The 26,778-nt window shown below is 51.4% G+C and overlaps 1 protein-coding gene across 3 annotated transcripts in view; it reads left to right on the top strand.

Annotated features, from left to right (window-relative positions):
* Positions 1-26,778, top strand: part of SCARA5 (scavenger receptor class A member 5) — a 120,686-nt gene that overhangs the window by 62,169 nt on the left and 31,739 nt on the right. For 2 of the 3 annotated variants that reach the window (XM_021698779.1, XM_021698778.1), the window contains exons 4-7: positions 9,088-9,762; positions 19,822-19,902; positions 21,993-22,091; positions 23,848-23,904. In XM_021698779.1, coding sequence (XP_021554454.1) covers positions 9,088-9,762; positions 19,822-19,902; positions 21,993-22,091; positions 23,848-23,904 — 912 coding nt within the window. The remainder of the gene's footprint in view (positions 1-9,087; positions 9,763-19,821; positions 19,903-21,992; positions 22,092-23,847; positions 23,905-26,778) is intronic. The other variant, XM_021698780.1, reaches the window with a different exon arrangement.

Below are 26,778 nucleotides of genomic sequence, written 5' to 3'. Positions count from 1 at the left end.
CAGGACTCTTGGGGGTCTCCCTGACTCTGTACCACCAGCTCTCCTGGGATCCTGAGCTCCTCACACTCTCTCAGCCTCAGCGGCCTCCATTCCTTTGTGCCTCTAGCTCCGGGATTGGCTCCTGCTTTGGTGTTTGCATCGTGCCTACCCTTCCCAGCTCTGCCCCTTGAAGCTAGGCCCTACAGTCCTGCTTGCTGACTCATCTCATGGCTGAGATGCCCTCATCCTGCCGGTGGTCCTTTTGGATGACATCCATGTGGCCAGCTTAATACCCACCCTGCCTGGTGGCCCTGCTGCTGCCCTCAGACCACCCACTGAAGGCCCTGTCTTACTCTGCTCAGGCTGCTACAGCTTAAACAACAGATAGTTATGTCTCACAGTTCTGGAGGCTGGAAGTCTGAGATCAAGATGCCAGTGGTGGTTGGGTTCTGGTGAGAGCTCTCTTCCTGGTTTGCAGACAGCCATCTTCTTGCTGGGTCCTCATGGGATCTCTTTCTCTCCTTATAAGGACACTAAGCCCAGCATGAGGTCCCCACTTCATGGACCTCATCTAAACCTAGTCATCTCCCAAAGCCCCCGCCTCCAAATGCCATCACAGTGAGGATTAGGGCTTCCACATGAATTCTGGGGGGAGGGGGACACATACATTCTGTCTATAGCAGCCCATGTTCTCCTCTCTTGGTGAAGCTCCTATTGACCATTCCTCAGTCACCTCCAAACAGCCTGATTTGTGTGTCCCTCCATGTCAATGACACCTCACTCTTGTCTCGGATCTGTTCCTTGACACCAAGGGAACTGCCAAGCCTTGGACACCTGTATTCGTTTCCTGTGGCCACCTGACAAAGTACCACACTTTCCCACAGTTCAGGAGGCTACAAGTGTGAGATCAAAGCCCCAGCAGGGTTGGGTTCTTCTGCAGGTTCTGAGGGAGAATCCACTTCCTGCATCTCTCCAAGCTTCCAGTGGCTGTCGGCAGTCCTTGGTGTTCTTACTCTTGTGCCTGCATCACTCCAATCTAGGCCTCCATCTTCCCATGGCCACCTTCTCCGTGTTGTGTTTCTGTGTGTCCTCTTCCTTTATAAGGACACCAGTCCCTGGATTTAGAGCCCACCCTACTCCAGTAAGACCTCACCTTTATTCATTACATCTTCAGATAAGTTCCAAAAAAGGTCACATTTTGAGGCTCCAGGTAAACATAAATTTGAAAAGACACTATTCAACCCACTATAGTACTGTAATTTTAAGTTATACTAAAAAAAAAGAGTTATTTTGTTTTAAATCCTGCCTGTGTCTTGCCCACTCAATTCCTTGAACAAGTGCCCAGGGTATATAAATAGATAAGGTGCCTGCCCTCCTGGGGCTCTCAGGATAATGGGACAGGCTAATGGGTATGATTAACTCTGGCATTGCATTTTATGGTTATTAGTATAATAGAGATAAAAGCGACAATTCTATCCAATTGGGAGTAGAGAAGGCTCTGGGAGGGCTTCTCAAAGTGTGAACTGAATGATGATTAAGACAAATAGTTATGGAAAGACAAGGCATTCTAAGAAGAGGGACCAGTTTGTCCATAATTCTTGAGGTGATCCTTTCAGGATCTCTTATAGGACTTTATGGTTTTCCCACAGAAGTAAAAAGCTCACCTGGTGTCTGGGTTGGGGCTGCCAGGAAGTTCTCCCATCTATCTGTAAGTGATTGGCCCCTGGCAGTGGCCCATTGAACGAGAGCCATGCAGAGCCCCTTGGAAGGCCGAGCATTGTTTCCCGGCCCATCTCTCTCTTTGCCAGCCATAAATGTGAGGACATTTATTTGACCAACCTACATGGCTGTCTCCAGTGTTGGTATAAACCTTCATGGAGTGCTTTAAACTCAGCACTTAGATATGGAGAGGACTGGAAGACCACATGCCTCCCTTGCACAGAGAGAGCTCATTGTCTGAGGTGACATTACAGAATATCTGTTAATGCTTATCAGTAGCACCAGAACTTCTCCTCTCCCCTCAGGGCACCAACCCCACCCCAAGACTTGTCCTCTCATCATGGTTGACCTCATTGATTTGCACAACATCAACATTTATGTATGGCTGGTGATTCCAAAAGCTGCATTTCCAGCTTCGAACTCTCTCCTGGTTGGGATCCAGTACCAATAGCCTTTTGGACATCTCTGCCTGGAGGTACCTTAGAAACTTCAAACAGTATGAACCAAACCTGCTCCCCTCACTAGTCACCTGTTCTGGTCACTTCTCACTGCACAACTGTTTGGAAGAGTAGATTACATATGCTAGTCCTAAATATTATTCTCTGTACCCCCAAGAGGGCAGCAGAAACCTATTCTCTCTGCCTGTACAGCTCCTGGTAACTGGGTGTTAAAGGACACCATTATGGACTGAATTACCCCCTGCCCCAGATTCATATATGAAAGCCCTAACCCCCAATGTGACTGCATTTGGAGATAGGGCCTTTAAGGAGGTCATTAAGTTAAATGAGGTCATAAGGGTGGGGCCCTAATCCAATAGGACCAATGTCGCTATAGGAAGAAGAAGAGACAGCAGGGATGTATGCGCATGCAGAGAAAAGACCACATGAGGATCTAACTAGAAGACACACGTCTGTAAGCCAAGGAGAGAGGTCTCAGGAGAACCCAACCCTTCTGGCACCTTGATCTTAGACTTCCAGCCTCCAGAACTGGAACATAAATGTCTGTGGTTTAAACCACCCAGGCTCCAGTCTTCTGTTATGGTAGCCCAAGCCAACTAAGACAGACCTGCCTGGGATTTGCCTGTTCAGGGTTTCTCTATGGGCCCCAGAGGATGAACGGTTGTTAGTTTTCTCCGGGACCAGCTACATAATTCACAGGGCCCAGTGCACAATGAAAATGCAGGGTTCCCTGTTTCAGAAGCAGGAAAAAAAAGGTGTTTCTTTTCTTCTATTGTCTCACCACCTGTCATGTTGGTTTTTATTTGCTGTTTACAATGACAATAACAGGCATGAAGATTTTCAGGCGTGAGTACAGATCCTCATAGGAACTGACTGGACCCTGACGTCCCCATGGGGCCAGAAGAGAGGGTGGCATGGGCCCCCGAGGTGGGAGTGGGAGGCTGAGACCTCATCCCAGGCTGGTGGGAGGTGGGGCTGCACATGAGCCGAGGTGCCAGGGCCCCTTTAGACTTCACTTACACAAACTCCAAGAAAAAATTCTCAAAATTTCAAAATGGTGATTGCAGAGCATGAAGTCCCCCAGCACAGTGCCCTTCTGGCCTGGAGCCCTGTGGGACAGCTCGGGGAATGCCCTGAGGCTGGCCCGGCTTCTCTCCTGCGTCTTGAAGTCAGGAGAACCCTAATAAAGCTGTGCATCACTGTAAGTGCTGAAGTTCTACTGATAACCTCATCGTTCGGCAATTTGGGAGGAAAATTATGCTCCACTTTTCTGTTAAAGTCACGTGTATCCAGAACTCAACACATTCAAGCCAGCTTTGCAGACCACTGGAATTACCTTTCTTTCTCTTGGTGCTTATATCCACATGCTCACTTTGCTGTTTCATTTCAGCCCCATCCTTTCCCACATGTGCCTTTTATATGATCTCTGAATTCTGATACCCACCTGCCTGCCTTCAGTCTCACCAGCCTAAATGGACACAAGGCAGGACTTGTGTACAGTACTCGTGGCGAATGGAAGGAGAGAGGACTCCTACGAGCAGGGTGGCCTTGTGCTAGTTACCTAATATCTCCAGTGTTGGTGTTTTCTTGTACAAAGTGGTGATACTATCTGCCCGCAGGCTTGGGAGGACCACAGGAGAACTGCAAGGCATTCAGCAGTGTTCTAGCACCTGCCCCCCAACCCGCAGCCTCCCCAGCATGGGCCACCCTCCCTCAGACTGCTCGGATGCCACTTCACTCGGTGCCCTCCCAAGCCACTAACTAGTCCTCCCGACTTGTGGGCTGGAGTAGGGCCTCTGCTCAGGTGGCCTGCCAGAGCCCTCCAACGGCACTCCCCTGCAAAGACAGGGGACAGATGCCCTATGCTGTTTTGTGGGAACGCCTGCACGGCCGTCAGAGACTGAGAAGCCTGAGCTTGTTTGTGCCCTGTCACCTTCTTGAGCTTCTTCATCTGAAAATGGGCATAGTAATTCCAGCTTCGTAAGGTTGTCAGGAAGAGGGAATCTCCTATAAGAGATAAGAACTGAGTTTGGCATGCAGCAGGTGCTTAATAAATGTCATCTACTGCCCTGCTTTCCCATATAGATTTTGGAGTTCAGCATGTGATTGACTATCCCAGCAGCAGGGGTAGAGGACGGTGTGCTGGATTAAGGGACACCTGACCCCGATTCTTCCATATTTTATACTCCTGGTAATCTCTTGACTTCTCTGAGCTTCTTTTTTTTCATCCTTACATGAAATGATGAATACTTGCCCTGCCTACCTCCCAAGGTGAGCTATGTTGAAAATTAAGTAAGGTGATAGATGTGAACTTTTATACAAAGAGAAAGGCTTATTAACACCACGGCCCAAGGTTTAAGCCACTAAACATCAAACAGAATGCCTGGCTTTCTTCTTCCCTGCCCACCCCCAGATCCTCTGCCTTGCTGGCATCGTACAGGTATGCCAGATGCCTTTGGGGAAGACAGCCCCTATGGTCAGTCACATCTGGAGCACCTTCACTTACCCAGCATGTGATTTTTTTGTTTTGTTTTCATGAATATAAAGGACAGCTATGGAGTGGGGGGCTGACTCGGGGCCGGGGTGTAGGTGGGAAGGCAAGGCTCAATCGCTGTGCAGGTAAGAAGGCCGTAGGAGATGTGTGTGAGCAAGCCTCCTAGCCCCGGGCATGGCCTGAGGCAGGCCCTAATGCATTCATCATACATTAGTACAGTATTACATGCAGGAACACGTTAATTGGGATTCAGCACTCAATACTGAATCAGAATCCAAATTTGAATGTCTACATGATTCCTGCCGAGCAGCCTGACTCCCGCCTGGGTTTACAATGGGGAACTCACTACCTTCAAAGCTTATTCCCCATATTTGCATGTCTCGGTTAAAAAAAAAAATGGTTCTGTGCCTTCCATCCTTTAGCGGTACTGCAGAGGGGTCAAGAGCCAGGAGCTCTGGAACCACACTGCCCGGGACCCAAAATCAGTCTCCTCCCTTTCCTGGCTGTGTGACCTCGTGAGTTACCTAACCTCTGCGTGTCTCGCGTTCCTCGTTCAGAATATGAGGGTCCTAGTAAAACTTATCTCATAGGGTTGTTAGGTGATTGAGTGTATTCATGTGAAAAGCACATAGCAAGTACTTGGGAAATGCCAGTTATGATTGTTACTCTATGATTTCTTGTCCCCTTTGTGAAAGTATAAAGGTCGAAGAATAATGAAAGCACATTAAAAAGAAAACATGCCAGGCGGAGAGATAAACGAACTGTTTGCATAAATATGAATTAAGAGAGTCACACTCAAGGAAGAATTGTTCCCCGTTGAGGACAGCAAACATCTGGAAGGAATTAAATGGGGGAAGAGGGTGGGTGGTGGTGGTGGTGTGGGCTGAGAACATACTGTGACTGTTGGAAGGAGATAATTCATTTTGGGGGTGGGTAAGTGATCCCCCCCCAAAAAGGGAGGCTGCTCTGGGCTTATACAGCATGATTTGATGCCCAGAGACTATTTACCCCTCCAAGTAATTTCTGTTTTGATTAGCCTGGGTACCTAAAATGTCAAAACCTTTCCTTTGAGCTGATGCAGTACCTTCAAAAGGCCACTTCTCAAATGTAAATATACTAAGGTAAAAAATAACGAAGTACCGTTTTTTATATCTGTGAAATTAACAATACGAGGATTGGGGCACTCAGCTGCACTGTTTCAACTGGAAGCCCAGAACATCTGGGATGGGCACATAAATAGATGTAACTTTGGGGGGTAGTGATTTGGCTGGAGTTTTTTAGAATCACAAAAGTGTTTATACCCTTTGATCTACTAATTTAACTTCTGGGAATTTATCGTTAGGAACATTTTCAAAACAAGGAGAGACCTTCCTGCATTTATTGTCTATGATTGAAAAAAAGATTTCAATGGTAAGAGAATGGGCAAATTACAACACATCCCCTTGATGGACTCTATGGGGGGGCCACCAAAATTATAATTACGAAAGACAGAGAGAAGGATGAGAACATGTTTATGAAATAATCATACTAGAAAAAAAAAAAAAAAACCTCTGAAATCAGATTGTAAAGATTGGGGATGCCTACAGATGGAGCAAGAAAAAGAAAACAGAAAGAAAACCAGTGTGCTTTGTTGGAGGTTGTGGGATTGTGGGAGAATTTTTTTCTTTCTTTTATTTGGGTGTATGTTAATATTGGTTGTGCAATGAACAATAATAAAAGACCCAAATAAACTCTCAAGGAAGGGGTAGCCGACTATCACTACCACATGGGCAACTGTCAGCCCAATTTCCTGGACAGAGAGAGGGGGCCCCAGAGCTGGCAGGTTCTGAGAGGGGGCCTGCCGGGCAAGGCCAGGGCCCTCCAAGGGCACAGAGCACCAGTCAGGCATGGGCACCACCTGCAGAGGGAAGGAGGGAGCGGGGAGCCGGCAGAGGGGGAGTAAGGGAGATAGCCTACTTCATGGTGTAAGCAGGCCTGGAACTTAAAGCAAGTAGGCTGCCCTGTTCCCCTTAGTCACTCACAAATCCCAGGTTGCAAACCAGAATTTGCAAAGCCCAGAGTGTTCTTTACTGCATCTGATAAGCTGCGGTGTCTCTTTGAACTCCAGGGGCATCACGGGCAGGGACTGGAACCAAATTATCGGGCTTTCTGTTTTCCAACCGCCCTGTCTCTAACACTTGCCAACCAATCTGGGTCGAACATTGGACAAACACACTGGTTTTAAAATCAAATCCTGGCCTATGATGATTTCTTCAGCAGACAGTTCTTGTGGTTACTTAGGTTGTGATTGGGTCATGGATTCGTTTCCCCAGAACCGCTACTCTTATTGACAGCGCTTCAGCTAAGCTTCCAGAGCATGGAGCAAGGGCAGGAACCATTGGACCAGGAGGCAGAAAGCATGCCATTAGGCAGTTCCTTTAGACTCTCTCAGCGTCAGTGTTTTCACTGGAAATTGGGGGAAAATTTCACCAAAGACTGCATAGACCCAAATCCAATGGCCAAAGTCTGAAAAGCCCAGACAGATGAAGCGAAACAGGGTCCAGTTTGGACCACATGACAAGTCTCATGCCCAGAATGAAGGAGACGATCCTTCTACCATACTTTTCCCAGTCTGTCCGCATTTTGGAAAACCACAGTTAGATCAAGCACCACCTCTAAGGGGATGTGGACACACTGAAGTATATGTAGAGGAGGGCAGCCAGGATGTATGGAGGTTTAGAACCTAGTTAGGAGAGAACAGATGAAGGAAATGCAGATTTTCAATCAGAAAATTTGAAATTCTGAAGAGCTGTCTTGTGAAAAAAATATTTCACTAGCTCTATATGACCCCCAAAGGGCAGGGTCAGTGGATAGAAACTACAGGAAGGCAAATTTCCAGTCTGAACAGAATGCAGAACATTCCAACAGTTATAAGTAATTGAAGGCAGAGAGGCGGGTATAAGCAGATTGTAAAGATTGGGGATGCATGTGGATGGAGCAAGAAAAGTGGGTGCCAAGTGGGTCACCACTCGGCGTGTGGTTTTCTTGGAGATTAAAGTTCCGGGGGAGGGAGAAGCTGAGATGGGAACTTCAAAGCCCTACGTGGCGCTATGGGCCTCTGAATCTAATCTTAAATGACATAGTTTCTCCAGAGGCATGGTGGCAGCTGGCCTTCATGTGGCTCAAGCGCCCGCACAACTATCTGTCCCCTTCCCTGCCTGAGGTTCTGGAAGAGAGCTATCCTATCCCAATTTCTCATTGTTTGAACAGGCTGTGGACGAAGTTCCCTGCTGTGCCCATTCCAAGATTTCCAAGGCAGACTTCCCTCTGTGCCTCATCTGCCCCCACCTCCTACTCTGTCCCATTTCTACTAGTAGTTTCCATTTCTCTAGTGTGCAGAGCAGAGGGGGGTACCGCCCTGGCCAGTGCACAGCGAACAAACCGCAAGCATCCCTAGGCTCCTAGCACCAGGGTTTCTGGTATACCTGAGTCAGCGCAGTCCACAAGCTTCCGGGAGGAGACACCAGATTGCAATTATTGAGATGCACATCCCTCCCCTGAGTATTGTAAAATAGCTGCTTATCACCAAGAAAAGGAAACCTCTCCCGGAGGAAAGGGCAAAAAGTCACTGAGAGGGGTTCGTTGCTTGAGGAGGGAAATAGACGATTTAGAAAAAGGGTTGGTGGTGGGGCAGAGAAGCGAAGGGATGAATATAAAAGCATCTGTACCTGCGCTGAGGGGCCCTTGCCCAGCAAGGGAGGGGATGGGGGGGGTGGGACCCTGAACCCAGGAGTCTGGGAAGTACAGTGTTGCCCAGAGCCTGGCTGAGTCCACTGCTGGCATGGCTCCTTCAAACGATTCTGGAGCAGACTTGTAGGGAAGCACCCCGGTTCTGGAGCAAGCAAGCCTACAGGGTGGAATCCTGGCTCCATGACTTACTTGCTGGGCTACCTTGGGCGACTTTAACAGCTCGGGCCCTAGAGGGGGATAAGAACGGTACCTGCCTCCTACGGTTGAGAGGCTAACACTCAATATCTTGGGCTAACCACGTCAAACAGCTGAAGGCCAGTCATGTTCCACGTGCAGAAATGACAACAGCATAGGGATCGACCTCAGACATGATGGGGAGATGAGTACGACTGGTCTGCCCCTTAGAATTATCTCGGGCTCTTTGAAAAACGCCAAAGCCCAGGTCACACCCCAGACCAATTTACTCACAATTTTTGTGGGCCAGACACCTCACCAGGTGAGCCTACTGGACAGACAAGCTTGGGGACCACTGGCTTAGCACCGTGCCGGGGATCTATTAAGAGTCACCCTCTGCTTTCCAAACTTCACCTGTCGTTTATCGAGCACCTACTGCATGCGAGGCCTGCCTCTTGGGACCTGGGACCCTCCCCAGCCGAGCTGACCTCTCCCCTCTCCCTTCCTCCGCACCCCCCGCCCCCCTCCCCGCAGTGTCCAGGCCCCGGAGCTCCCCGGACGACCTGAAGGCGCTGACTCGGAACGTGAACCGGCTGAACGAGAGCTTGCGGGACTTGCAGCTGCGGCTGCTGCAGGCTCCGCGGCAGGCGGACCCGACCGAGCAGGTGTGGAAGGTGCAGGACGCGCTGCAGAACCAGTCGGACTCGCTGCTGGCGCTGGCGGGCGCCGTGCAGCGGCTAGAGGGCGCGCTGTGGGGGCTGCAGGCGCAGGCGGCGCAGACGGAGCAGGCGGTGGCCCTGCTGCGGGACCGCGCGGGCCAGCAGAGCGACGCGGCGCAGCTGGAGCTCTACCAGCTGCAGGTGGAGAGCAACCACAGCCAGCTGCTGCTGCGGCGCCACGCGGGCCTGCTCGACGGGCTGGCGCGCAGGGTGGGCGTCCTGGGCGAGGAGCTGGCCGACGTGGGCGGCGCGCTGCGCGGCCTCAACCACAGCCTGTCCTACGACGTGGCCCTGCACACCACGCGGCTGCAGGACCTGCAGGTGCTGCTGAGCAACGCCAGCGAGGACACGCGCCGCCTGCGGCTGGTGCACAGGGGCATGGAGCTGCAGCTCCAGCAGGAGCTGACGGTGCTCCGCACGGTCACCGAGGACCTGCGCCTCAAGGACTGGGAGCATTCCATCGCGCTGAGGAACATCTCCCTCACCAAAGGTAGCCGCCTGGCCCACCCGACCCCACAGTGCCTGCCTGGGCCCTACCAGCTCCGGCCTTCTTCCTGCGCACCCCTCCCGAAGGGCCCAGGAGATCCCCCCGCCCCACCTCCCCCAACCCACTTGCCCAGGGGGGGCGCCGCCTCCCCCCCCCCCCCGCCCCCGCTCTTCAGTCTTACCCTACAGGACCCTGGGATTTTCTGCCCAAATGGCTTGTGCCCATTTCCCAGCCTGTGTAGGTTTCCCTGGATAACCCTAACCTCCCTTCCACCTCCCAGACAGTACACTCAGCATCCACACACCCCCCGGGCATGAGAATGGCCAAGGGTGGCTAATGGGAGACCGGGTGGTCAGAGCTTGGATGTGCCAACAGGAGCCTCCAAGTGTTTCCTGCTGTGGAAAAGCAGAGGGTCAGGCTGCAGGCTCCGGCCGGGAACAGGGAGGCGCTCCTCCAGGGTCGTGGTATTCCAATGCCTAGAGCCACAAGGAATTGGAGAATCCCAGATTTGAACTTGGCCTTCCAGGCTGTTATGAAGTATATTCATCCAGGCAGAAGAACACATTTTACTTAACAATTTGTTAGCTTCATTTATAGCTCTTAAATGTAATGGCGAAAATGTGTAGGCCGGGGCGCCTGGGTGGCTCAGTTGGTTAAGCGACTGCCTTCGGCTCAGGTCATGATCCTGGAGTCCCGGGATCGAGTCCCGCATCGGGCTCCCTGCTCGGCGGGGAGTCTGCTTCTCCCTCTGACCCTCCCCCCTCTCATGTTCTCTCTCTCTCATTCTCTCTCTCAAATAAATAAATAAAATCTTTAAAAAAAAAAAAATGTGTAGGCCTCCGCTGGTATTCTTGCCCCAGGCCTGCAGACTCTAGAGCCTTCAGAGCAAGCTTCTCTCTTTTCCACGCCTAACTGGTCCCCACCCCCCCATGCCTTCCTGCTACTGTCTGCCCTACGCATCACCGTCAGAGGTACCTTTAGTGAAACGCACTTTTCCCACATCACCCCCCCACCCCGCTCAGGACTCCACCAGGGCTCCCCAAGTTCTGCCTGATTCAATAAATCCTCCTTAGCCTGACAGTAGGCAATAATGACACCACGGTGGACGCCAGCTATGGCAGGTTCCGTGCCTTGTACCAAGCATGCCTTGTATGATGCCTTTTATTTTTAAATTTTTATTGAAGTATAGTTGACACACAATGTTACATTAATTTCAGGTGTACGACGTAGCGATTAGGTAATTCTGTATACCTTATGCTATGTTCACCACTAGTGTAGCTCCCGCCATATAATGTCTTTTTTTTTTATTATGTTGTTAGTCACCATACAGTACGTCATTAGTTTTTATTGATGTAGTGTTCCATGATTCATTATTTGTGTATGACACCCATGTCTTTTAAAAACAACGGTGAGTGTGCTAATTCAGGAAGCTGCTCACAGCCTCACGCCAGGAGGTGATGGAGCCAGGATTTGGACCCAAGCTTTTCTGATCCCAGAGCTGACCCCAGCCTGACTTCCCTGCCTTCTCCTCTGACTGTTCCCATCTACCAGAGGTTATACGTGGAACAGTCTGTAGGGACAAGTCGAGCAATGTCCATGAGTGAAGTGACCTTGGTGTCAGGGGAGTAGTAGGGGCTATGGCAGGTCCACCCCATTTGGGCCAGGCTGGAATATGGGCCTGGCATTGACAAAGTCTTCCCATTTTTCACCAGAAACCAGAAACATGGAATGTTCTAGAAATTTTTATTTGTCTAATTCTGTGCGTCATATATGGTCCATAAACAGCCAGTGTCCACCCCCCTGCCCCGTGGGAAGCATCTGGTCCAGTGGGACACGTCTTGTCACTGCCCCAAAGACACAGCGTGCCCTTCCCATTGCCCTGGCTTTACTCCAGCTATTCCTCCTACCGCAGCGCCTCCTTCTTCCTCTTCCTCCTCATCATCCAGATCCCACTGATCCTTCAGATCTCACTCAAACCCACCTCCCGCGAGAACCCCGCCAGCCGCTCTAGCTCACTGAAGCCTCTCTCCTCTGAGCTTCTCCGTGTATCAGAGCGGAAAGTAGGAATGATGGAGCCTTCCATTTGCATAGTCTTTTCCAGTCCACGGTCCAGTCTACATTATTTTGTTTTAAAGTGGGTCCCTACGACCGACTGTGAGGTTGGTTGAAGGCAGGCTTTGTTATTGAGGGCAGGGTAGGATTCCTGCAGAAAAACAACTGAGGCTCCCAGAGGAAATGCCTGATTTACACAAGGCCACACAGCTGGTAATGATCTGACCCAGGACTTTGTGTTTTCAAACGGTCTTAATAAGGTATAATTTATATGCGGCGGTGTTCACCCATTGAAGTGTAAAATTCAATGATCAGGCCAGGATGTTGAACTCACTGCCCAGTGCTCACCACACTGCAGTCCACCCCGGCCCACCCTCTAGCATCCCCCCTGCTCCGCCCAGCACCTGACAGCGCAGTGCACAGAACTGGGACCCCGTATATGTTGGTGAAGCAACTGTTAGATCTTGAACCTGGACAGTCAGAGCATTGATTTTCTTGTCCTGGGACACCCAGGCTTTCACTTCCCAGAAATCAAAGGAGGACAGGAGGTAGAATTTATTCTTCCAGATCCACACCCCTGGGATTTTAGTTTTTCCCATCTTCTTTCTTCCTTGGCCCCCTCTGCCCACAGCAGTCTGTCAGGTAATTACTAATAATAGCAACGGTACCAAATTATGACCCACTCTGAGCCAGACACTGTGTTGACATTAACTCTCTAAATAGACATTAAGGATTACTAATCCTCACATCCTGCAAACGGGTATTATTGTCCCCATCTTAGAGATGAGAAACTTGGATAACTTTCCCACTGTTTCTTACCCAATTGGCAAGTGGCAAAGTCAAGGTTTGAATGTGGGTCTTTGTGGTTCAGAATCCATGTTCTTGTCACTGATCATCCTGCTTCCTAGGGTGGAAATTTGCCAGCTCTGAGCAATGAAGGAAGAAAAGAGTGTGGTCCCTTGGACTCCATTTGGCGGGGGGGGGGGGGTTTGCCCCTCCCCACTTCCTTCCTCTTGCAGTCAGGAAACATCACAATGCCTCCTGCTGGCGCCTCCTCTTGGGCCTCTCTGAGCATTTCATAGCCTGCCTGCTTCTATAATTTGCAAGTGCGTTCTCCTTGGTTTGGACTGAAGCTGCTCTGGGCATCCATTTGTGAAGCTTCTGCCAGTGGGATCCTCCAAGTAGTCTTTCTTTGGTTCTTAAGATTCACCCTCCATTCCCTGGAACCAGAAGTTTTACCTCTGTCCTGTCCAGGCCTGCCTTCCAGTCCTCGAGCTTTGCATTCTCGATGGGCTGCTAGATTTTGGAGACGAACACTGCTCAGTCCCTCTGGCTCCCGGGATCACCACTGCATCGGGCACCTCCCTTTCCCACCTCCCTCTCTCGTCGTTTCCAGGGACCCAACTGGTATGATTCCCGAGGATTCTCTTTGGCATATCCATTCAATGAGACAAAACTCTACCCTGGCTTCTGGATAAGGGATGTGTTACCAGCTAAGCTTCTATGCATTTCCATACTGCTCTCTGGAATGGCCTTTCTGCCCTAACTTTGTCCAGTTCCTGTCTTAGTCTTTAAACACACACACACTCATACACACGCACACTTGCACTCTTCCACTCTTTGCCCTTGGCTGTGCAGAATCCACAAATACTCAACTATGTGTATTTTTCAAACATGACCTTATTTATGTTATTCTGGGGCTTGACCCCAAATGGTTTTCATTCTCTCACTTCGTTATACAGTTTTCTATGAATTTTGTCTCCAGCTTGTCTTTCGTGTACACTCACGACAGTGCTTTCTGTTTTCTGCTTTGGGTTTTCAGTATTAATTATGTCTGTTGAAATCTGTCTGTGGTTGGAAAGAAGCAGAGAACTTAGATGATCAGAGAGAGAAGGCATCCAGGAGGGGGGGAGATAACCAGAGAGGGGGGCATACCAGGAGGGGCGGATAACCAGAGAGGGGAGGCATCCAGGAGGAGGAAGGTGTGAGCCAGGCAGGAAGGCAGGACTCTCCACCATATTCAGATGGCCTGTTTGCTAGATGGACGGTTACAGAATCACAGAACCTTACAGTAGTAACAGGCTCTGAAATCACCTAGTCCACTCCTCTTGTTTTACAGTTGAGGACTTGAGGCCCAGAGAGGAGAAATGACTTGCCCAAGTCAAATCCCAAGCCAGTGGCCTAGCTGGGACTTGAAAATCCATCTTTCACTTAATGAAAACAAGTCAGCAGGGCAGATTTACGTGTGAGCTGCTTTTTTTAAGAAAACACACCATGCAGTGGAGAGCCCAGCAGTGTTTATAAAGCGTTGACGTGATGGAGGGAGACCTCGGGTCCCAGGCTCCAACTCTGGCCTCTAGTGCATAGGGACTTGTTGGAGGGATCAAGCATCTCTGTGGATGGGGCCCGATATGAAGAGTGTTTCTGCCCCACCGAGGCCTGGGAAGCAGGGACTAGGCGGCAGCTCCCTGGGCCAGATGGCACTGTCCTGTCACCTTCCACATTGGCCTCTCTGCTGGGAAGGTAGTGGAGAGCCTGCCCTGAAAATGAGCAGTGTTACCAGCCTCGCCCACCGCGCTTCAGCCCAGGAGGCTCTGAGGAAAGCTGGGCCGGACCTCTGGGCCGTGTCCCCCAGGCTGTGCAGTGCAGCTGACGGGCCCTGCCCCAAACACACAGTGAAGGAAGTGGGATAGCGTGCAAAACTGTAGAGGGGAAGCTGACAGCCCAGGGCCCCAGTGATGTCAAGGGGGGAAGGAGGGCAATTAACTGAGGGACTCCACTTTGGTCAGGCACTCTGGGATTGATTGATAGCAACGGTACCAAACATCCGCCAGATCTTTCCCTTTTCAAGAGGTACAGGGAGCAGTGTCTGTTTTATGATTTTGGTCACGGTTCTGCTGGCTTCAGGCCCACTTTCATCAGCTCTCCTTGTCCTGTTTCCAGCACAGGCAGGTCCCCTACGCCATCGCTCATGCCAGGATCTGGGAAGGGTGGACGAATTGCTTCTCCCTCCCTGTTGGCTGGGCCCCAGAAGAACCCAGTGCTCAAGTCACATACCCTTCATTCTGTTCTGGAGATGTTTCCAGCTGGTGCAGCCCAGGGGCAGCCCCCGGGGCGGGGCGGCAGAGCTGCACTGGGGCTGTGGGGGAGGACGGGGCTGGACTGGTGGGCGGGCTCTGAGAGGACACCCTGGGCCCAGGGCACAGGGCTGGGGGGTTCCCTCCGTCCTCCTCCTCCTCCTCCCTGTCCCCCATGTAGGCGGTGGGCTGACAGAGAAACTGGCACCTCGGACCAGAAGCAGAGTAGAGGGGGCTCTGGAACCATTTTCCCAGTGGAGGAGAAGTAGACCCCGCTCCTCCTCATCCCAGACCACCTCCATGCTCTGGCCTGCTTGAGTGACAGAAGAGATGAGCAAGTCACAGTGCCAAGAGTCAAGAACTTAAAAAGCTCAGCTGCGTACCATTAGAACCGCTGATACCGTAATAGCTTCTACAACTGCCCAGAAGTCATTCGTAGACTCTCTACGGTGTGTGAGGCACAGGGCCTGTCCTCCTTGGGGACCATGGTGCAGGATGAGTGACGGGACCCAGGGAGCGGGCCCAGGGTGGCCTGCCCAGGTTCAGGGGTGCTCCCATGAGCACAGTCATGTCTGAGGGGCTGTCCAGTTCTCAGATTTTGGGGGCTCTGCCCAGGGGCCCTGAGAGATCAGAATGGTGTGTGTGTGTGGAGGTGAGTGTCAGGCCTGAGGGGGACAGGGCTCTTGAAAAGGAAAAGATCTGGCGGATGTTTGGGGACATATGAGAATGTTTTTGCTGAGGTGAGAGGGAGCTTGTGTCCAGAAGCATCAGACTGTGAGTTTGTGGAAGGGGTCAGGTGGGGAATGATCTTCAGGGATCTCGGATAGAGGGGCTGTGACCCCCTGTGCTATAAGGCACCTCAGAGACTGTGAGTTCACTCGATTCTGACGAGATTAGTGGGTTTTAGAGAGACCGCAGACAAGGAGGTCCTTAAAAAGGCTGGGAGCGGGGCTCTTGGGTGGCTCAGTCGTTAAGCGTCTGCCTTCGGCTCAGGTCATGATCCCAGCGTCCTGGGATCCAGCCCCGCATCAGGCTCTCTGCTCTGCAGGAACTCTGCTTCTCCCTCTCCCACTCCCCCTGCTTGTGTTCCCTCTCTCGCTGTGTCTCTCTCTGTCAAATAAATAAATAAAAATCTTAAAAAAAAAAAAAAAAAAAAAGGCTGGGAGCAAGACCCGGATGAGTGTGGTAGCCGTGAGGAAGGAGGTAGAGACATGACATGGGAATCACCTCGATGATGAGCCTTGGTGAGCAAGGGGGGTATGGGGTACAGAGAAAAGGGAGCAGTCAAAGCAAGCTCAAGATTTTTGTCCTAGGTTCCTGGGAAAATGATAAAAAGTCAGACCCCAAGTGTGCATCCCCACAGGCAGCAGCGATTCGAAGAAGCGCTTGGTCGTCGGAGCCCCCGGCAGCCTGGCCCCATGAGACTCACACGGGCCACAGTTTAGGTCCTTCTGAGTCTGCGGGGCTAGCTCCACCTAAGGGGAGGACAAAGGCTTGGAAATCAGCACACACCTGTACTGTCCACTCCGCCTTCCTCCCAGTTCATCTCCAGTAAAGGCCCTTAATAACCGCTCATCTGTGTCTTAAAAACTCTACCCACGTGTAGGACGTTTCCAGACCTGCGTCTCCCTGAATGAGCCAGCCAAGCTTGGCGAGGTGATTTCAGGGGCAGCTCAGAATGACTATACGTGGTGATCTTGGGATAGTTCTGGTGAAGGCTTATGGGGGGGGGGGGGGGGGGGGGGGCGCAGATGGTCAGGATGGCCTTGCCACTCAAAGGTTACCAAGCCCCTTTATATCCAGCATGTCATGTAATCCACCTACTCCTCAGATGTCTGGGGAAAAACTTTAACTTAGATTTTATAGAACCAGGACCTGAGCCCAAGACACTCCATATCCATAGCCAGTGCCTACCTTCCAAATGATCTCCACCGCCCTGATGCCCCACCACCCGGGCCATTCCCCGGGCAGCCTCCTCCCTTTGCACGAATTACTCCTGGGAAGATCCATACATTGAGTCACGCCCACAGAAGAGCAAATAGAACAAATTCGAGTGTTCAGTACATTGCCTTCTTGACCCGCTCATGTTCTGGAAGCACTGAGTTCCACGTGGGGGAGGGACAAAGAAGAGTGACAAGGCGGGGAGTGTACTGGGCACAGGGAGAAGGACATCCTTCCCAGGGACAACTCGTGCAGTGCAGACATCCAGGCAGCCCTCAGTTTCCCTTGCTGCCGCTCTGACCTGACAGAGAGATTGCTGGAATGGGGGTGTAAAGCTCATCTGCTCCTTCCACCATGCCTTTCCTTTGCTGTGTAATCTGAGGTGTGTCTTAACGCTGTCATCTGAAAACTAGGATCACTATGGCCAGGCTCACTTTGCTTTTCTTCATAGAAGAGAGGAAGATGGCCACAGAACCTGGTCCCCTTTAAATGATTTGTGTGTTACGCGTGCATTTCTAAGTTGCTGATTGCTTTTTCCCTGTGTATGTGCCATGGAATCATTAAACGGCTGTCAACTTGGGTTAGGGTCTGAGGACGGTGCCAACTTTTGGAATGTATCAGTACATCTCAATCTTGGCTGCCTGGTTGTTTTGTATGTATTAACACCCTCTGATCTCATTCATTCACCAAATATTTCTTGTGCAATCCATTGCTGCTATGCTGTGAGTGTGCATGTTTTGGTTTCCTAGGGCTGCCATAACAAAGGACCACAAACCGGGTGGCTTAAAACAACAGAAATTGATTCTCTCACCATGCCGGAGGCTGGAAGTCCGAAGTCAAGGTGTCCCCGGGGTCATGTTCCCTCTGTAAGCTCCAGGACACAATTCTCCTTGGCCTCTTCCTAACTTCTGTTGGTTGCTGACAATCCTTGGCATTCCTTGGCTTGTAGACACTCAGCCCCCCTTGTCACATAGCATTCTCCCTGTGTGTCTGTCTGTGCTTTATCTTCTTCTAAGAACACCGGCCATTGGGTTAGGACCCACCCTGCATTGGGTTAGGACTCACCCTGCATTGGGTTAGGACCCACCCTGCATTGGGTTGGGACTCACCCCGCATTGGGTTAGGACTCACCCTGCATTGGGTTATGACTTACCCTGCATTGGGTTGGGACCCACCCCGCTCTAGCATCACCCCCTCTTAACGAATAACATCTGCAAATGACCCTATTTCCAAATAAGGCCACATTCTGAGGTTTCAAGTGGACATGAATTTTGAAGGGACGCTCTTCAATTCACTGCACTATGGTTGTGGCATTTTCCTGGGTCTTCTTTTTCTGTCACAAGACAGCAGGAGTGGGGAGCTTGGCGTCTGGATCTTCACAGCTGGGTCAGGGATGTCAAGGATGGAGCTGGCAATTTTGTTAGGAAAGAAAGAACACGTACAGCTATGAGTGGAGGACAAGGCGGTGAGAGATAAGTGTCAAATGGCACCATGTATGTCCATTCAGGTGGGCTATGCCCACCCTCCGCAGGACGCTGGCTCGGAGAAGCTCTGGCCGGGAGGCAGCCATGAGCCACGTGGGGTGGGGTTAGGGACAGGAAAACATAGGAGATTGATCCGGCGGGCAGCAGGCTGGGGGGTGGAAAGGTCTAACTGCGTTTTGGGAGCAGGGAGCCATCTTGTGTGACAAGTGAGGCAGCAGGGATGGGACCAGACAGACCGGAGTTGGAACCTGCACTCCTTTTCTCACTACCCGGCTGTGTGGCCTCAGACAAGTAACTTCAACACCCAGCCTCGTTGTGGGGACTGAATCCAGTCACATAGGCTGGAATCCCTGCCACAGTGGAGTCTGGCCCTGGAAGAAAGCCCCGCTCAGGAGCAATTAGATGCCCCCTTCTTCCCATCAGGTGCTCAAGCCAGAAATCTGGACATGATCCTGGTCTTCTCCCCCACCTTCACCTACGTTTAGCCAAGGTCTGTCTGTTCTGCCTCCACACAGCCACTCACATCCCTCCAGGCCACCACTTCCCTAATTCAGGGTTCTGCCGCCTCCCACTCGGGGTGCGGCCTCCTCATGGCCTCCCATCCTGAGCCACTTTCCAACATGGCAGCCTGAGCCATTTTCCTCGTGTGCAGATCTGATCACACTGGTGTTTCCCTCAGGCCCCGCTGCCGCTTCGGAAGCCCTCAGGGTCAAGTCCAACACTTGGGCCAGGCCTCCAAGACCCCCCTTTGCTCACCCTTCTCGTCCTATCATGTGTCTCCAGCTTCTAATCCCACGGTAGCTCACATATCTCTTTCTTTAAGCTCTTATAGGGATTGTCCTCTCTGCCTGGAACTCTCCCTTTCATTCTGTCTAATCAGTCCAGGCTACTATAACAAAACACCATGGCCCAGGCAGCATAAGGAGCAGACCTTTATGTCTCACAGTTCTGGAGGCTGGAAGTCTGAGATCAGGGTGCCAGCACGGTTGGGTTCTGAGGAGAGCCCTCTTCCTGGCTTACTGGTGGCTGCTTTCTTGCTGTGTCCTCACATGGTGCAGGGAGAGGGAGAGGGAGAAAGAGCACCCCAAGCATGGCGAGGGAGGGAAGGAAGGAGCAAGAGTACTGACTGGTGTGTCTTATTGGGGGCCCTATCCTCATGACCTCATCTAAACCCGACCACTTCCAAAGGCACCACCTCCAAATACCATCACATTGAGGATTAGGGCCTCGGCATGTGCATTTGTTGTGGGGAGGGGGTGTGGATCAGAGATATTCAGTCTTCCCTTTACTTAGCCACCTTCCGTTCCTCCTTGAGATTTCACTTTAGATATCACTTCTTCCAGGAAGCTTTCCTTGATTCCCCCTGCACCCATACAAGACTGGGCTGTGTGCTCCCAAAGCATAATGCTGACTCTTCCTCTCTTTAAGAGGGAGTTTTTGTTGCCTCTGCAGGTATCCTGTTCCAGAAAGCTACCTGCTAACTTTGGTGCCATTTGTAACCCTTTCAGGACCACCGGGCCCCAAAGGTGATCCGGGAGATGAAGGGAAGGAAGGCGAGCCTGGGATCCCTGGATTACCTGGACTTCGAGGTGATTGGGAAGCCCCGGGAGGAAGCTGCGCATACCAAGAAGGGGAGGGTGCCCCCAATCCTTCCCTGGCCCTCTACTTTCTCCTTGATATGTGATGGGGCTCCCTGGGAGAATGCCCAATCAACCTATTTTCCAATGCCCTGTTCTGTCAAAAGACTGATAGGTTGTAGGTATAACAATAGGATGGAGCAAACACTTCTCGATAGAAAGTACCAGGATGTGAAGGAAAGGGGTGCACGAGAGGTTCACAGCTCCCTGAAGCCACTTCCCACCCCAGGAGTCAGGGTTCATGTGACCAAGGCCTTCAGAAGGAATGGAGGGTGTTCTGCAAGTGTTTTACCTCTTCAGTGTTTCCCGAGTCAGCAGACCCCTGATGCTCCCTCCTCCTTGCTGATTCTGCCCAGATCAATGAACAGACTAGTGACAGCGCTGAAGATCCAGTGGCTGGTGGGGAGGGTAGCTTCTGGCCTTCTGGAAAGAGGGCGTTCCTCTTCGACTCATTGTCTCAGAAGTTCCTGTCCTGTGACTTTATCAAACTTGGCATCCCAGTCTGTTCACTTCTGAGTCTCTGCTGTGAGCAGCAGTTTTCTAGAAGAATGCAAAGCCTTCTAAACAATGCAAGAAAAGGAGGAGTTTATTCGGGGAAAGATGTCTGTTAATGTCAGGAATTACACCTCTAAACCATCCGCTTCCTAAGTCTCGAGGAGGTTGCGAACAGGAGAGAGGGCAGAAGCTAGTAGAAGGAGAGCCCACAGCCCGGCTTCCACTCCTGGCTCCCCTCCAAAGGAACTCCCCACATTCAGAACCGAGGATGCCTAGATACTCACAGAGCTGTGAAAGCATTTTTTCTGCCTTATTAAATTGTACGATGGGGAGCTCTGGGCATATCTCATATTAGATTTAGAATTCTGCGGCAACTAGGCGTTTGGACTCCAAGCAGGTACCTTGCATTAGGCAGGAAAAAAAGAAACCAATCAGTCCTTCTCTGAGGTCCCACCATCCTCTGGGGCCACACGTCCTCTTCCAGACATTTGATGTTAGCCCTGGAGAAATAATAACTGGAAGACAGGTTTTTCTAAGTCACGGAAAAAGACCAGAGAAAGCCAACTCACATCCAAAGCAGGAAAGAACAAGTAATCAGTTAATTAAGAGTTCTTTGGTGTACAGAGATAACTGTGGGCTTAGGTCAGGCCTCGGGGGGGCGGGGGGTGGGGGGGGGTGGGCAAGGCTCTCACTGGGTGAAAGCATTTGTTGATTCTGGCTCTCCATGGTGAAATGCAGGCAGTGGCCACGGGGCCTCGTGGCCAGGAGCCCTGGGGCCTGATCTGCCAGCAGGTCATCCATCCCATTCACTGGCCTTGCTGACTTTCTCCGTCCTGCTCAGCCTGGGATCTCCTCAGCTATACTTCCCTGGATGTACAGCATGGAAGGGATCTTCGTGGCTTTTTTCTTAAAGAGGATGGGGAGGTGCTTCATCTTCCTCCTACCCTAAATGCCAGTAAGCGCTTTTCATCCAGCTTGAGACAAAGCTGACTGACCACAGGCTTTCAGTTCCGGAAGGCCAGGGCTCAGATCCCTCTCTGCTGCGTGACCCTGGGCAGGTTACTTAACCTCTCTGGGCCTCAGTTTCCTCCTTTGTAACATAGGTGAAATAGTACCCCAGTTTATCGTGAGGATAAAATGAGATGCTTTATGAGAAGACTCCAGAACAGTATCTGACACGTAGAAAGCACTCAACAAAAAAAAAAAAAAAAAAAGTTTGCTGAATTTAAATCTCCAGCGTAGCTGGAGGTAAAGGGACATCTCCCAAATGGAGTGGGCACCACCACCATCACTCACAGTAGGATTGGACCTTTCGGCGGGGCGGGAAGGGCTCCAGCCTAACTGGATAAAAGGTGCCTCTGGGGAAGGTCTGGGCTAACCTTTTGGACTCTTGCTTTTGCAGCATCTTCAAGTGAACTGAGAAGAATCAGGGAGGAGAAGCTGCAGGGGATGCCTGGTTGAGGCGGACTGCTGGGCCAGATGATGACCCGCAGAGGCCCTTCCGGTTCTGAGCCTGAGCCTCCACAACTTGTCCTCTGTCTTCCCAGGGCTGCCAGGGGAGAGAGGCACCCCAGGACTGCCAGGCCCCAAGGGCGATGATGGGAAGATGGGAGCCACGGGACCCATGGGCATGCGCGGGTTCAAAGGTAATAACGACTCTCCGGGCACCCAGGTAGCCTTGCTCACCGCTAGCCCCTGGCGCCAGCGTGGACACTGGAGTGGATGGACGGGGTTTGCCTTTTGGCTCTGCCACCGGCCGGCTAGCTCGGGCACCTTGGACGAGGCACTCCGCCTTGTCAGACCTTAGTTTCTCTGTCCCAAACCCAGAAATCCCATGATACCCTCCTTCACAGGGCTGTCACGAGGATTACACGGGTCACGTTGACCTTCTGTCAGCTCTCCACTGCTGCAGAAATGCAAAGCGGCGTCCCCGGGGGTTGCGGCTCAGTGGTGTAGCCAGGGGAAGCCAGGCTGGGAGAACAGGCTCGTGGGAGAAACAAGGGGCTGCAGACCCAGGACGCCCACCTCCTTCCCCGGACCCCCAGATTCCCAACAGTCCATCCCATGCTCTTGACTCCCCCCATATTTGAAACGTTAATTCAGTTCTCAGATTTCCACTCCAATAGTGTTCCTGCTGAACTGGTTTTCTTCCTGATGGCAGTCACCTTGTTCATTGTTAGGGGCATCCACGTTATTAGTCAGTCCCTGGCTTTCCACATTCTCTTCAAGAGCGTGCAGACTTCTATCGTAACTGCGGGGCAAGATGAGGAAATCGGGTGCTGGTTGCCCCGTGTTAACCTCCTCACCTGTGAAAATGAAAACGAAGGAAAAGTACTATTAATCATTCCCACCCCGTCTAGGAGGGTCTCTGCGTCTTAGATCGCTGGGAACTTTTAGGCTACTTGCTAGTGATTGAACAGGCTGAGGTTTTCCTCCCTTTTATGATCGACATTTTTTAAAAAATGATTTTAAAACAGACTACAAACGCAGCACATGCTTGTTGAAAAAATTTGACAGTACAGAAGTACGTAAGGTATAAACTAAAAAGGGAGTCCCCTCCCCCTTAGTCCCTTAAGCTGTTAGTCTTTAGAGTGACTACTGTAAACACTTTGGGGCACATCCTGCCAGATCTTGTTCTAAGCATATTCATATTTATGTATATGATTGCCTTGGGGTATTTTTTTTTTTCCCCCAAAACTTGGATCACATTAGGTATCCTTCCCTGGAACTTGCTGGCTTGCTTTTTTTCACCAGACAATAGGCCATAGGCTTTTGACTTGCAGATATCTTTCTGGAGGTACTTGGAATAGAATTCCCTGGTCATTTTACTGCCCCCTGGAGTGGTGTCAGGACCTTCTACTTCTTTGTAGCACAAGATGCTAGCTGGAAAAAGAGCTCTGTTCTTTCCACCATATCCTGAGAAGGAAATTTTACAATTTCCCCGGAAGCTCTGCCTCATGTTTCCTAGCCTCCCCGCAACACACCCCCCCCCCCCCCCCCCCGCCGGTAAATCTGCCTGACATATAACCTCTGTCATCCCGAAGTCACTGAAGACCCTCCCGCCATCTTTTCCTCTTGTGCTTATTAGGGCAAACTTGGCCGTGCACTTCTGAAACCTTGACTGCTTACTAGGAATATCTTCGCCCCGTCTTCTTCCTGTTGAATACCACGTACTCGAGATGCTGCTCTTCTACACTTTAATTAGGAGGGAACCCCCTGACCTCCTTCCTGGGGTGACCAAAACATGCAGCGTAATTGACTCAAGCTCTTATCTTTCCTGCTCTGCCAGCTGAGAGTTTCTCAGGTCTTGGGTTTGGGTTGATTCATCTCTTGCAGATAATATTTTATCCACGGTCAGGATTCGTTTCCACTTCTAATGCCAGTTTTCCTCCTCTGTGTCAGGTGACCGAGGCCCAAAAGGAGAGAAAGGAGACAAAGGGGACCGAGCGGGGGATGCCGGTAAGGACATTCTACTGGGGTCACTGGATTCTGTGGCAACTGACATCCGAGCAGCCCCACACGTTTGGGGGGCGGGAGGCTGGAGCCATGGGCCAGGGCTCCCATGTTAGAGCAGCTCCCTCCCTGTTTCAAGGCTCTGCTGGCCCAGCAAGAGACAGCTATACTCCAGGGACACAATCCACCCTTCTGGGTGTGGTATAAGCCCAGTGGTTGTCTGGAATGATCTGGAGGCAGGCTGCCTCCTGGTGGCCTTACAGGCTAGTTAAATAATCTCTGCGCCTCAGTTTTCTCATCTATAGCATGGGGTAAGAGGGATCCTTACCTCATAGGATCACTGTGAGAGTTAAATGAGGTAATTCACATAAAGTGCTTATTACAGTGCCTGGACCGTGGTTTTAGGACTCAGTGAGTGTTGAATATTATTATTCTGTGTGATACATTAGTTCAGACAAGCTGACTTCCCTGGTGCTTACATGGGGAAAGTGTAGAATCCCTTTGGTTTTCCTCCTTTGCCATGGATTGAGCAGTGATGCTAGGGAATCTCATTACTGGCCAGAGCACCAGGTCTAAAAATGGCAGTCTTTCCAACGAGCGTTCTCCCTAACATGTTGACAAGAGAAGCCAGCCTATCTAGTTACGACACTGTTTTCTAGGGTTTCTCCCCCTACCCCCCCAAGGGCTACACGTAGAACCTTGGAGAGATTGTCAGAGAAGAATGAGTCTCCTAGCCAAGTTTAACAAAATATTAGCATATAGTATTTGCTGGGTTCTGAAATGCTGCCGTTCCGGGTGAAGCCATGAGCAGATTATCCCCTTCTAGGGCATCTGTGCTCCACCTGGCTCTCTAGGAGGACTGGGCCTGGGGAAAGAGCACCTGCACCCAGGTTCTGCTGTGACACTCCGGGACCCACTGAATGTTCACACACTGGACCCTAAGGCTGACCTTTGGTTCTGGTACTTCCATCCCAGTCATGCAGGACCAAGAAGGAGACCTCTCTCCTAAGTAGCGTCCTTTTCCAAGGTCTCCTGAAACTTGAACTTACCCCCTATTTCCTCTGGCCTTCTCTTTCCCAGGGTAGGATTCAGGATCAAACAGGAGGGGAGCTTGGGTGGCTTAGTCAGTTAAGCATCTGCCTTCAGCTCAGGTCATGATCTGAGTCGGGCTCCCGGCTCAGCAGGGAGTCTGCTTCTTCCTCGCCCTCTGCCCACTCCCCCTGCCCCCCGCTCGTGCTCTCCCTCTCCCAAATAAATAAATAAAATCTTTAAAAAAAAAAAGGGGGGGGATCAAACAGGAAAAATGTATGTGATAGCACTTTGTCACTCTAAAGTGGTGGCCATACCTGAGGACAAGGTATGCTTATGCTTACCTTGGATTCATGACGTCCACCTTACCTTAGATGCTAGAATCCACAAAACAATTTATGTGGTACAGTCTTTCTAGTATTGTCCTTAGCCCCTTTCTAGGGCAGCCAAGGGTTTAACTGGGAGTGTCCTGGCTAGACGAGGAGACCTGGTGGGCTTCACTAGGAGCCGAAAGGAGAGTTTGGAAGACAAAAGAAGGCAGTCTGGCTGTGATCTAGGACATCTGTGAGAGATCTGAGTCACGCTTATCTAATGGACTGGTCACTGTACTTTGTCTTTGGGGTGCTGCCTTCGGCTCTGTGTGTTGACTGCTTTCTGATGGAAGGCCGCCAACGTAGCTGAGAAGGACTGTGGTATTTAGCTCTGTGAAATAAAAAATTCCTGATGGGGTGGCAGGCAGGGAGGAACAGTGGAAAGATGACCTTTGAGAGGGAGATCTGCCCACATACCGGGGGGTTCCTGTCAGGAACTCTTTGGCAACTATTCCTCAGCCAACTTGAGAAGAGAGGGGAGGTCTGTGCTAGCCTGGGAAGAGGTGGTGGTTGCCGAAAAAGGACGCTTTCATTACTGTTTACCTGGCTTCTCTGGGCCCGGCTGGCTGGGCTCCGCAATGGAATTGGGCTGTGAGGCTGAGGGCGCAGTGTGGGGGGCCGAGCCACAGTGGTGTGGGGCTCCCACAGGCATGGGTGGGGAGCATGGGGGCAGGGCATCGTATCCACTTGGCCCTGGAGTCTCTGGACTGCACCACAAGAGGCTGATGTCAGCTCGGGACAACCCCTCCCCAGGGAATGAGGGCGTTCTTTCCTGCCCTGAAGAGGCTACACCCTCCCTGGAGCCCAGAGCTCAGACGGTGGCCTTGATGCAGAGCTGTGAGCTTTTCATTGCAGTCTCCAGTCAGGACCCCAAAAGTATCTTCATGGGTGATGGACCTGGAAAGTGAGCTGGCTCAGCAGAGACGGCTCCACAGATGGGAGGCTTTACACGGCGTGCAGAAGAACGTGGGAAACACACAGGAATCGTAGGACATAAAAGGTGGGCCGTCCATCCATCACCTGTTTTCAGAGGCTTTCAGTGGAAGGTGGACTCTCCCAAGGCAGGAGCAGAGGCAGAACAGAAAGCCCAGGCCTCTGGCTTCTCCAATTCTGGAATGAGATCTTAGGCCCCCGGTCTTGAAGAGTCAGCCTGAGCTCCCTAAAACCCCTAGTGAGTCCCTTACCTGGAGGTACGGATTTAAGGAAACCACTGACGCAATTCGGGGCTGCCCCGTGCAGGGGGGCTGGTGGCGGCCTGCTTTCCCATGGCTTCCACCCCCTGGCCTGGCTCTGACCACACCAAACCCATGCTATGGTCAGACTCCGGGTTCCGTTTTTAAGGAGCTCCAGTCCAAGGGGTGTTAACTGGATCCCTGGGACTGGGGCTCTGAGGAGGAAGCCAAGGATCATCTTCCAGGAAAGTGGAAATTCTGATGAGCACTGAGTGCCCGTTTCTGGAAGCTTCTGTCATTCCCGGAGC

This window comes from Neomonachus schauinslandi, chromosome 2 (assembly GCF_002201575.2).
Source record: "Neomonachus schauinslandi chromosome 2, ASM220157v2, whole genome shotgun sequence".
NCBI lineage: Eukaryota > Metazoa > Chordata > Mammalia > Carnivora > Phocidae > Neomonachus > Neomonachus schauinslandi.
The sequence above is the reverse complement of the archived record's forward strand: the minus strand, read 5'-3'. Positions and strand labels throughout refer to the sequence as shown.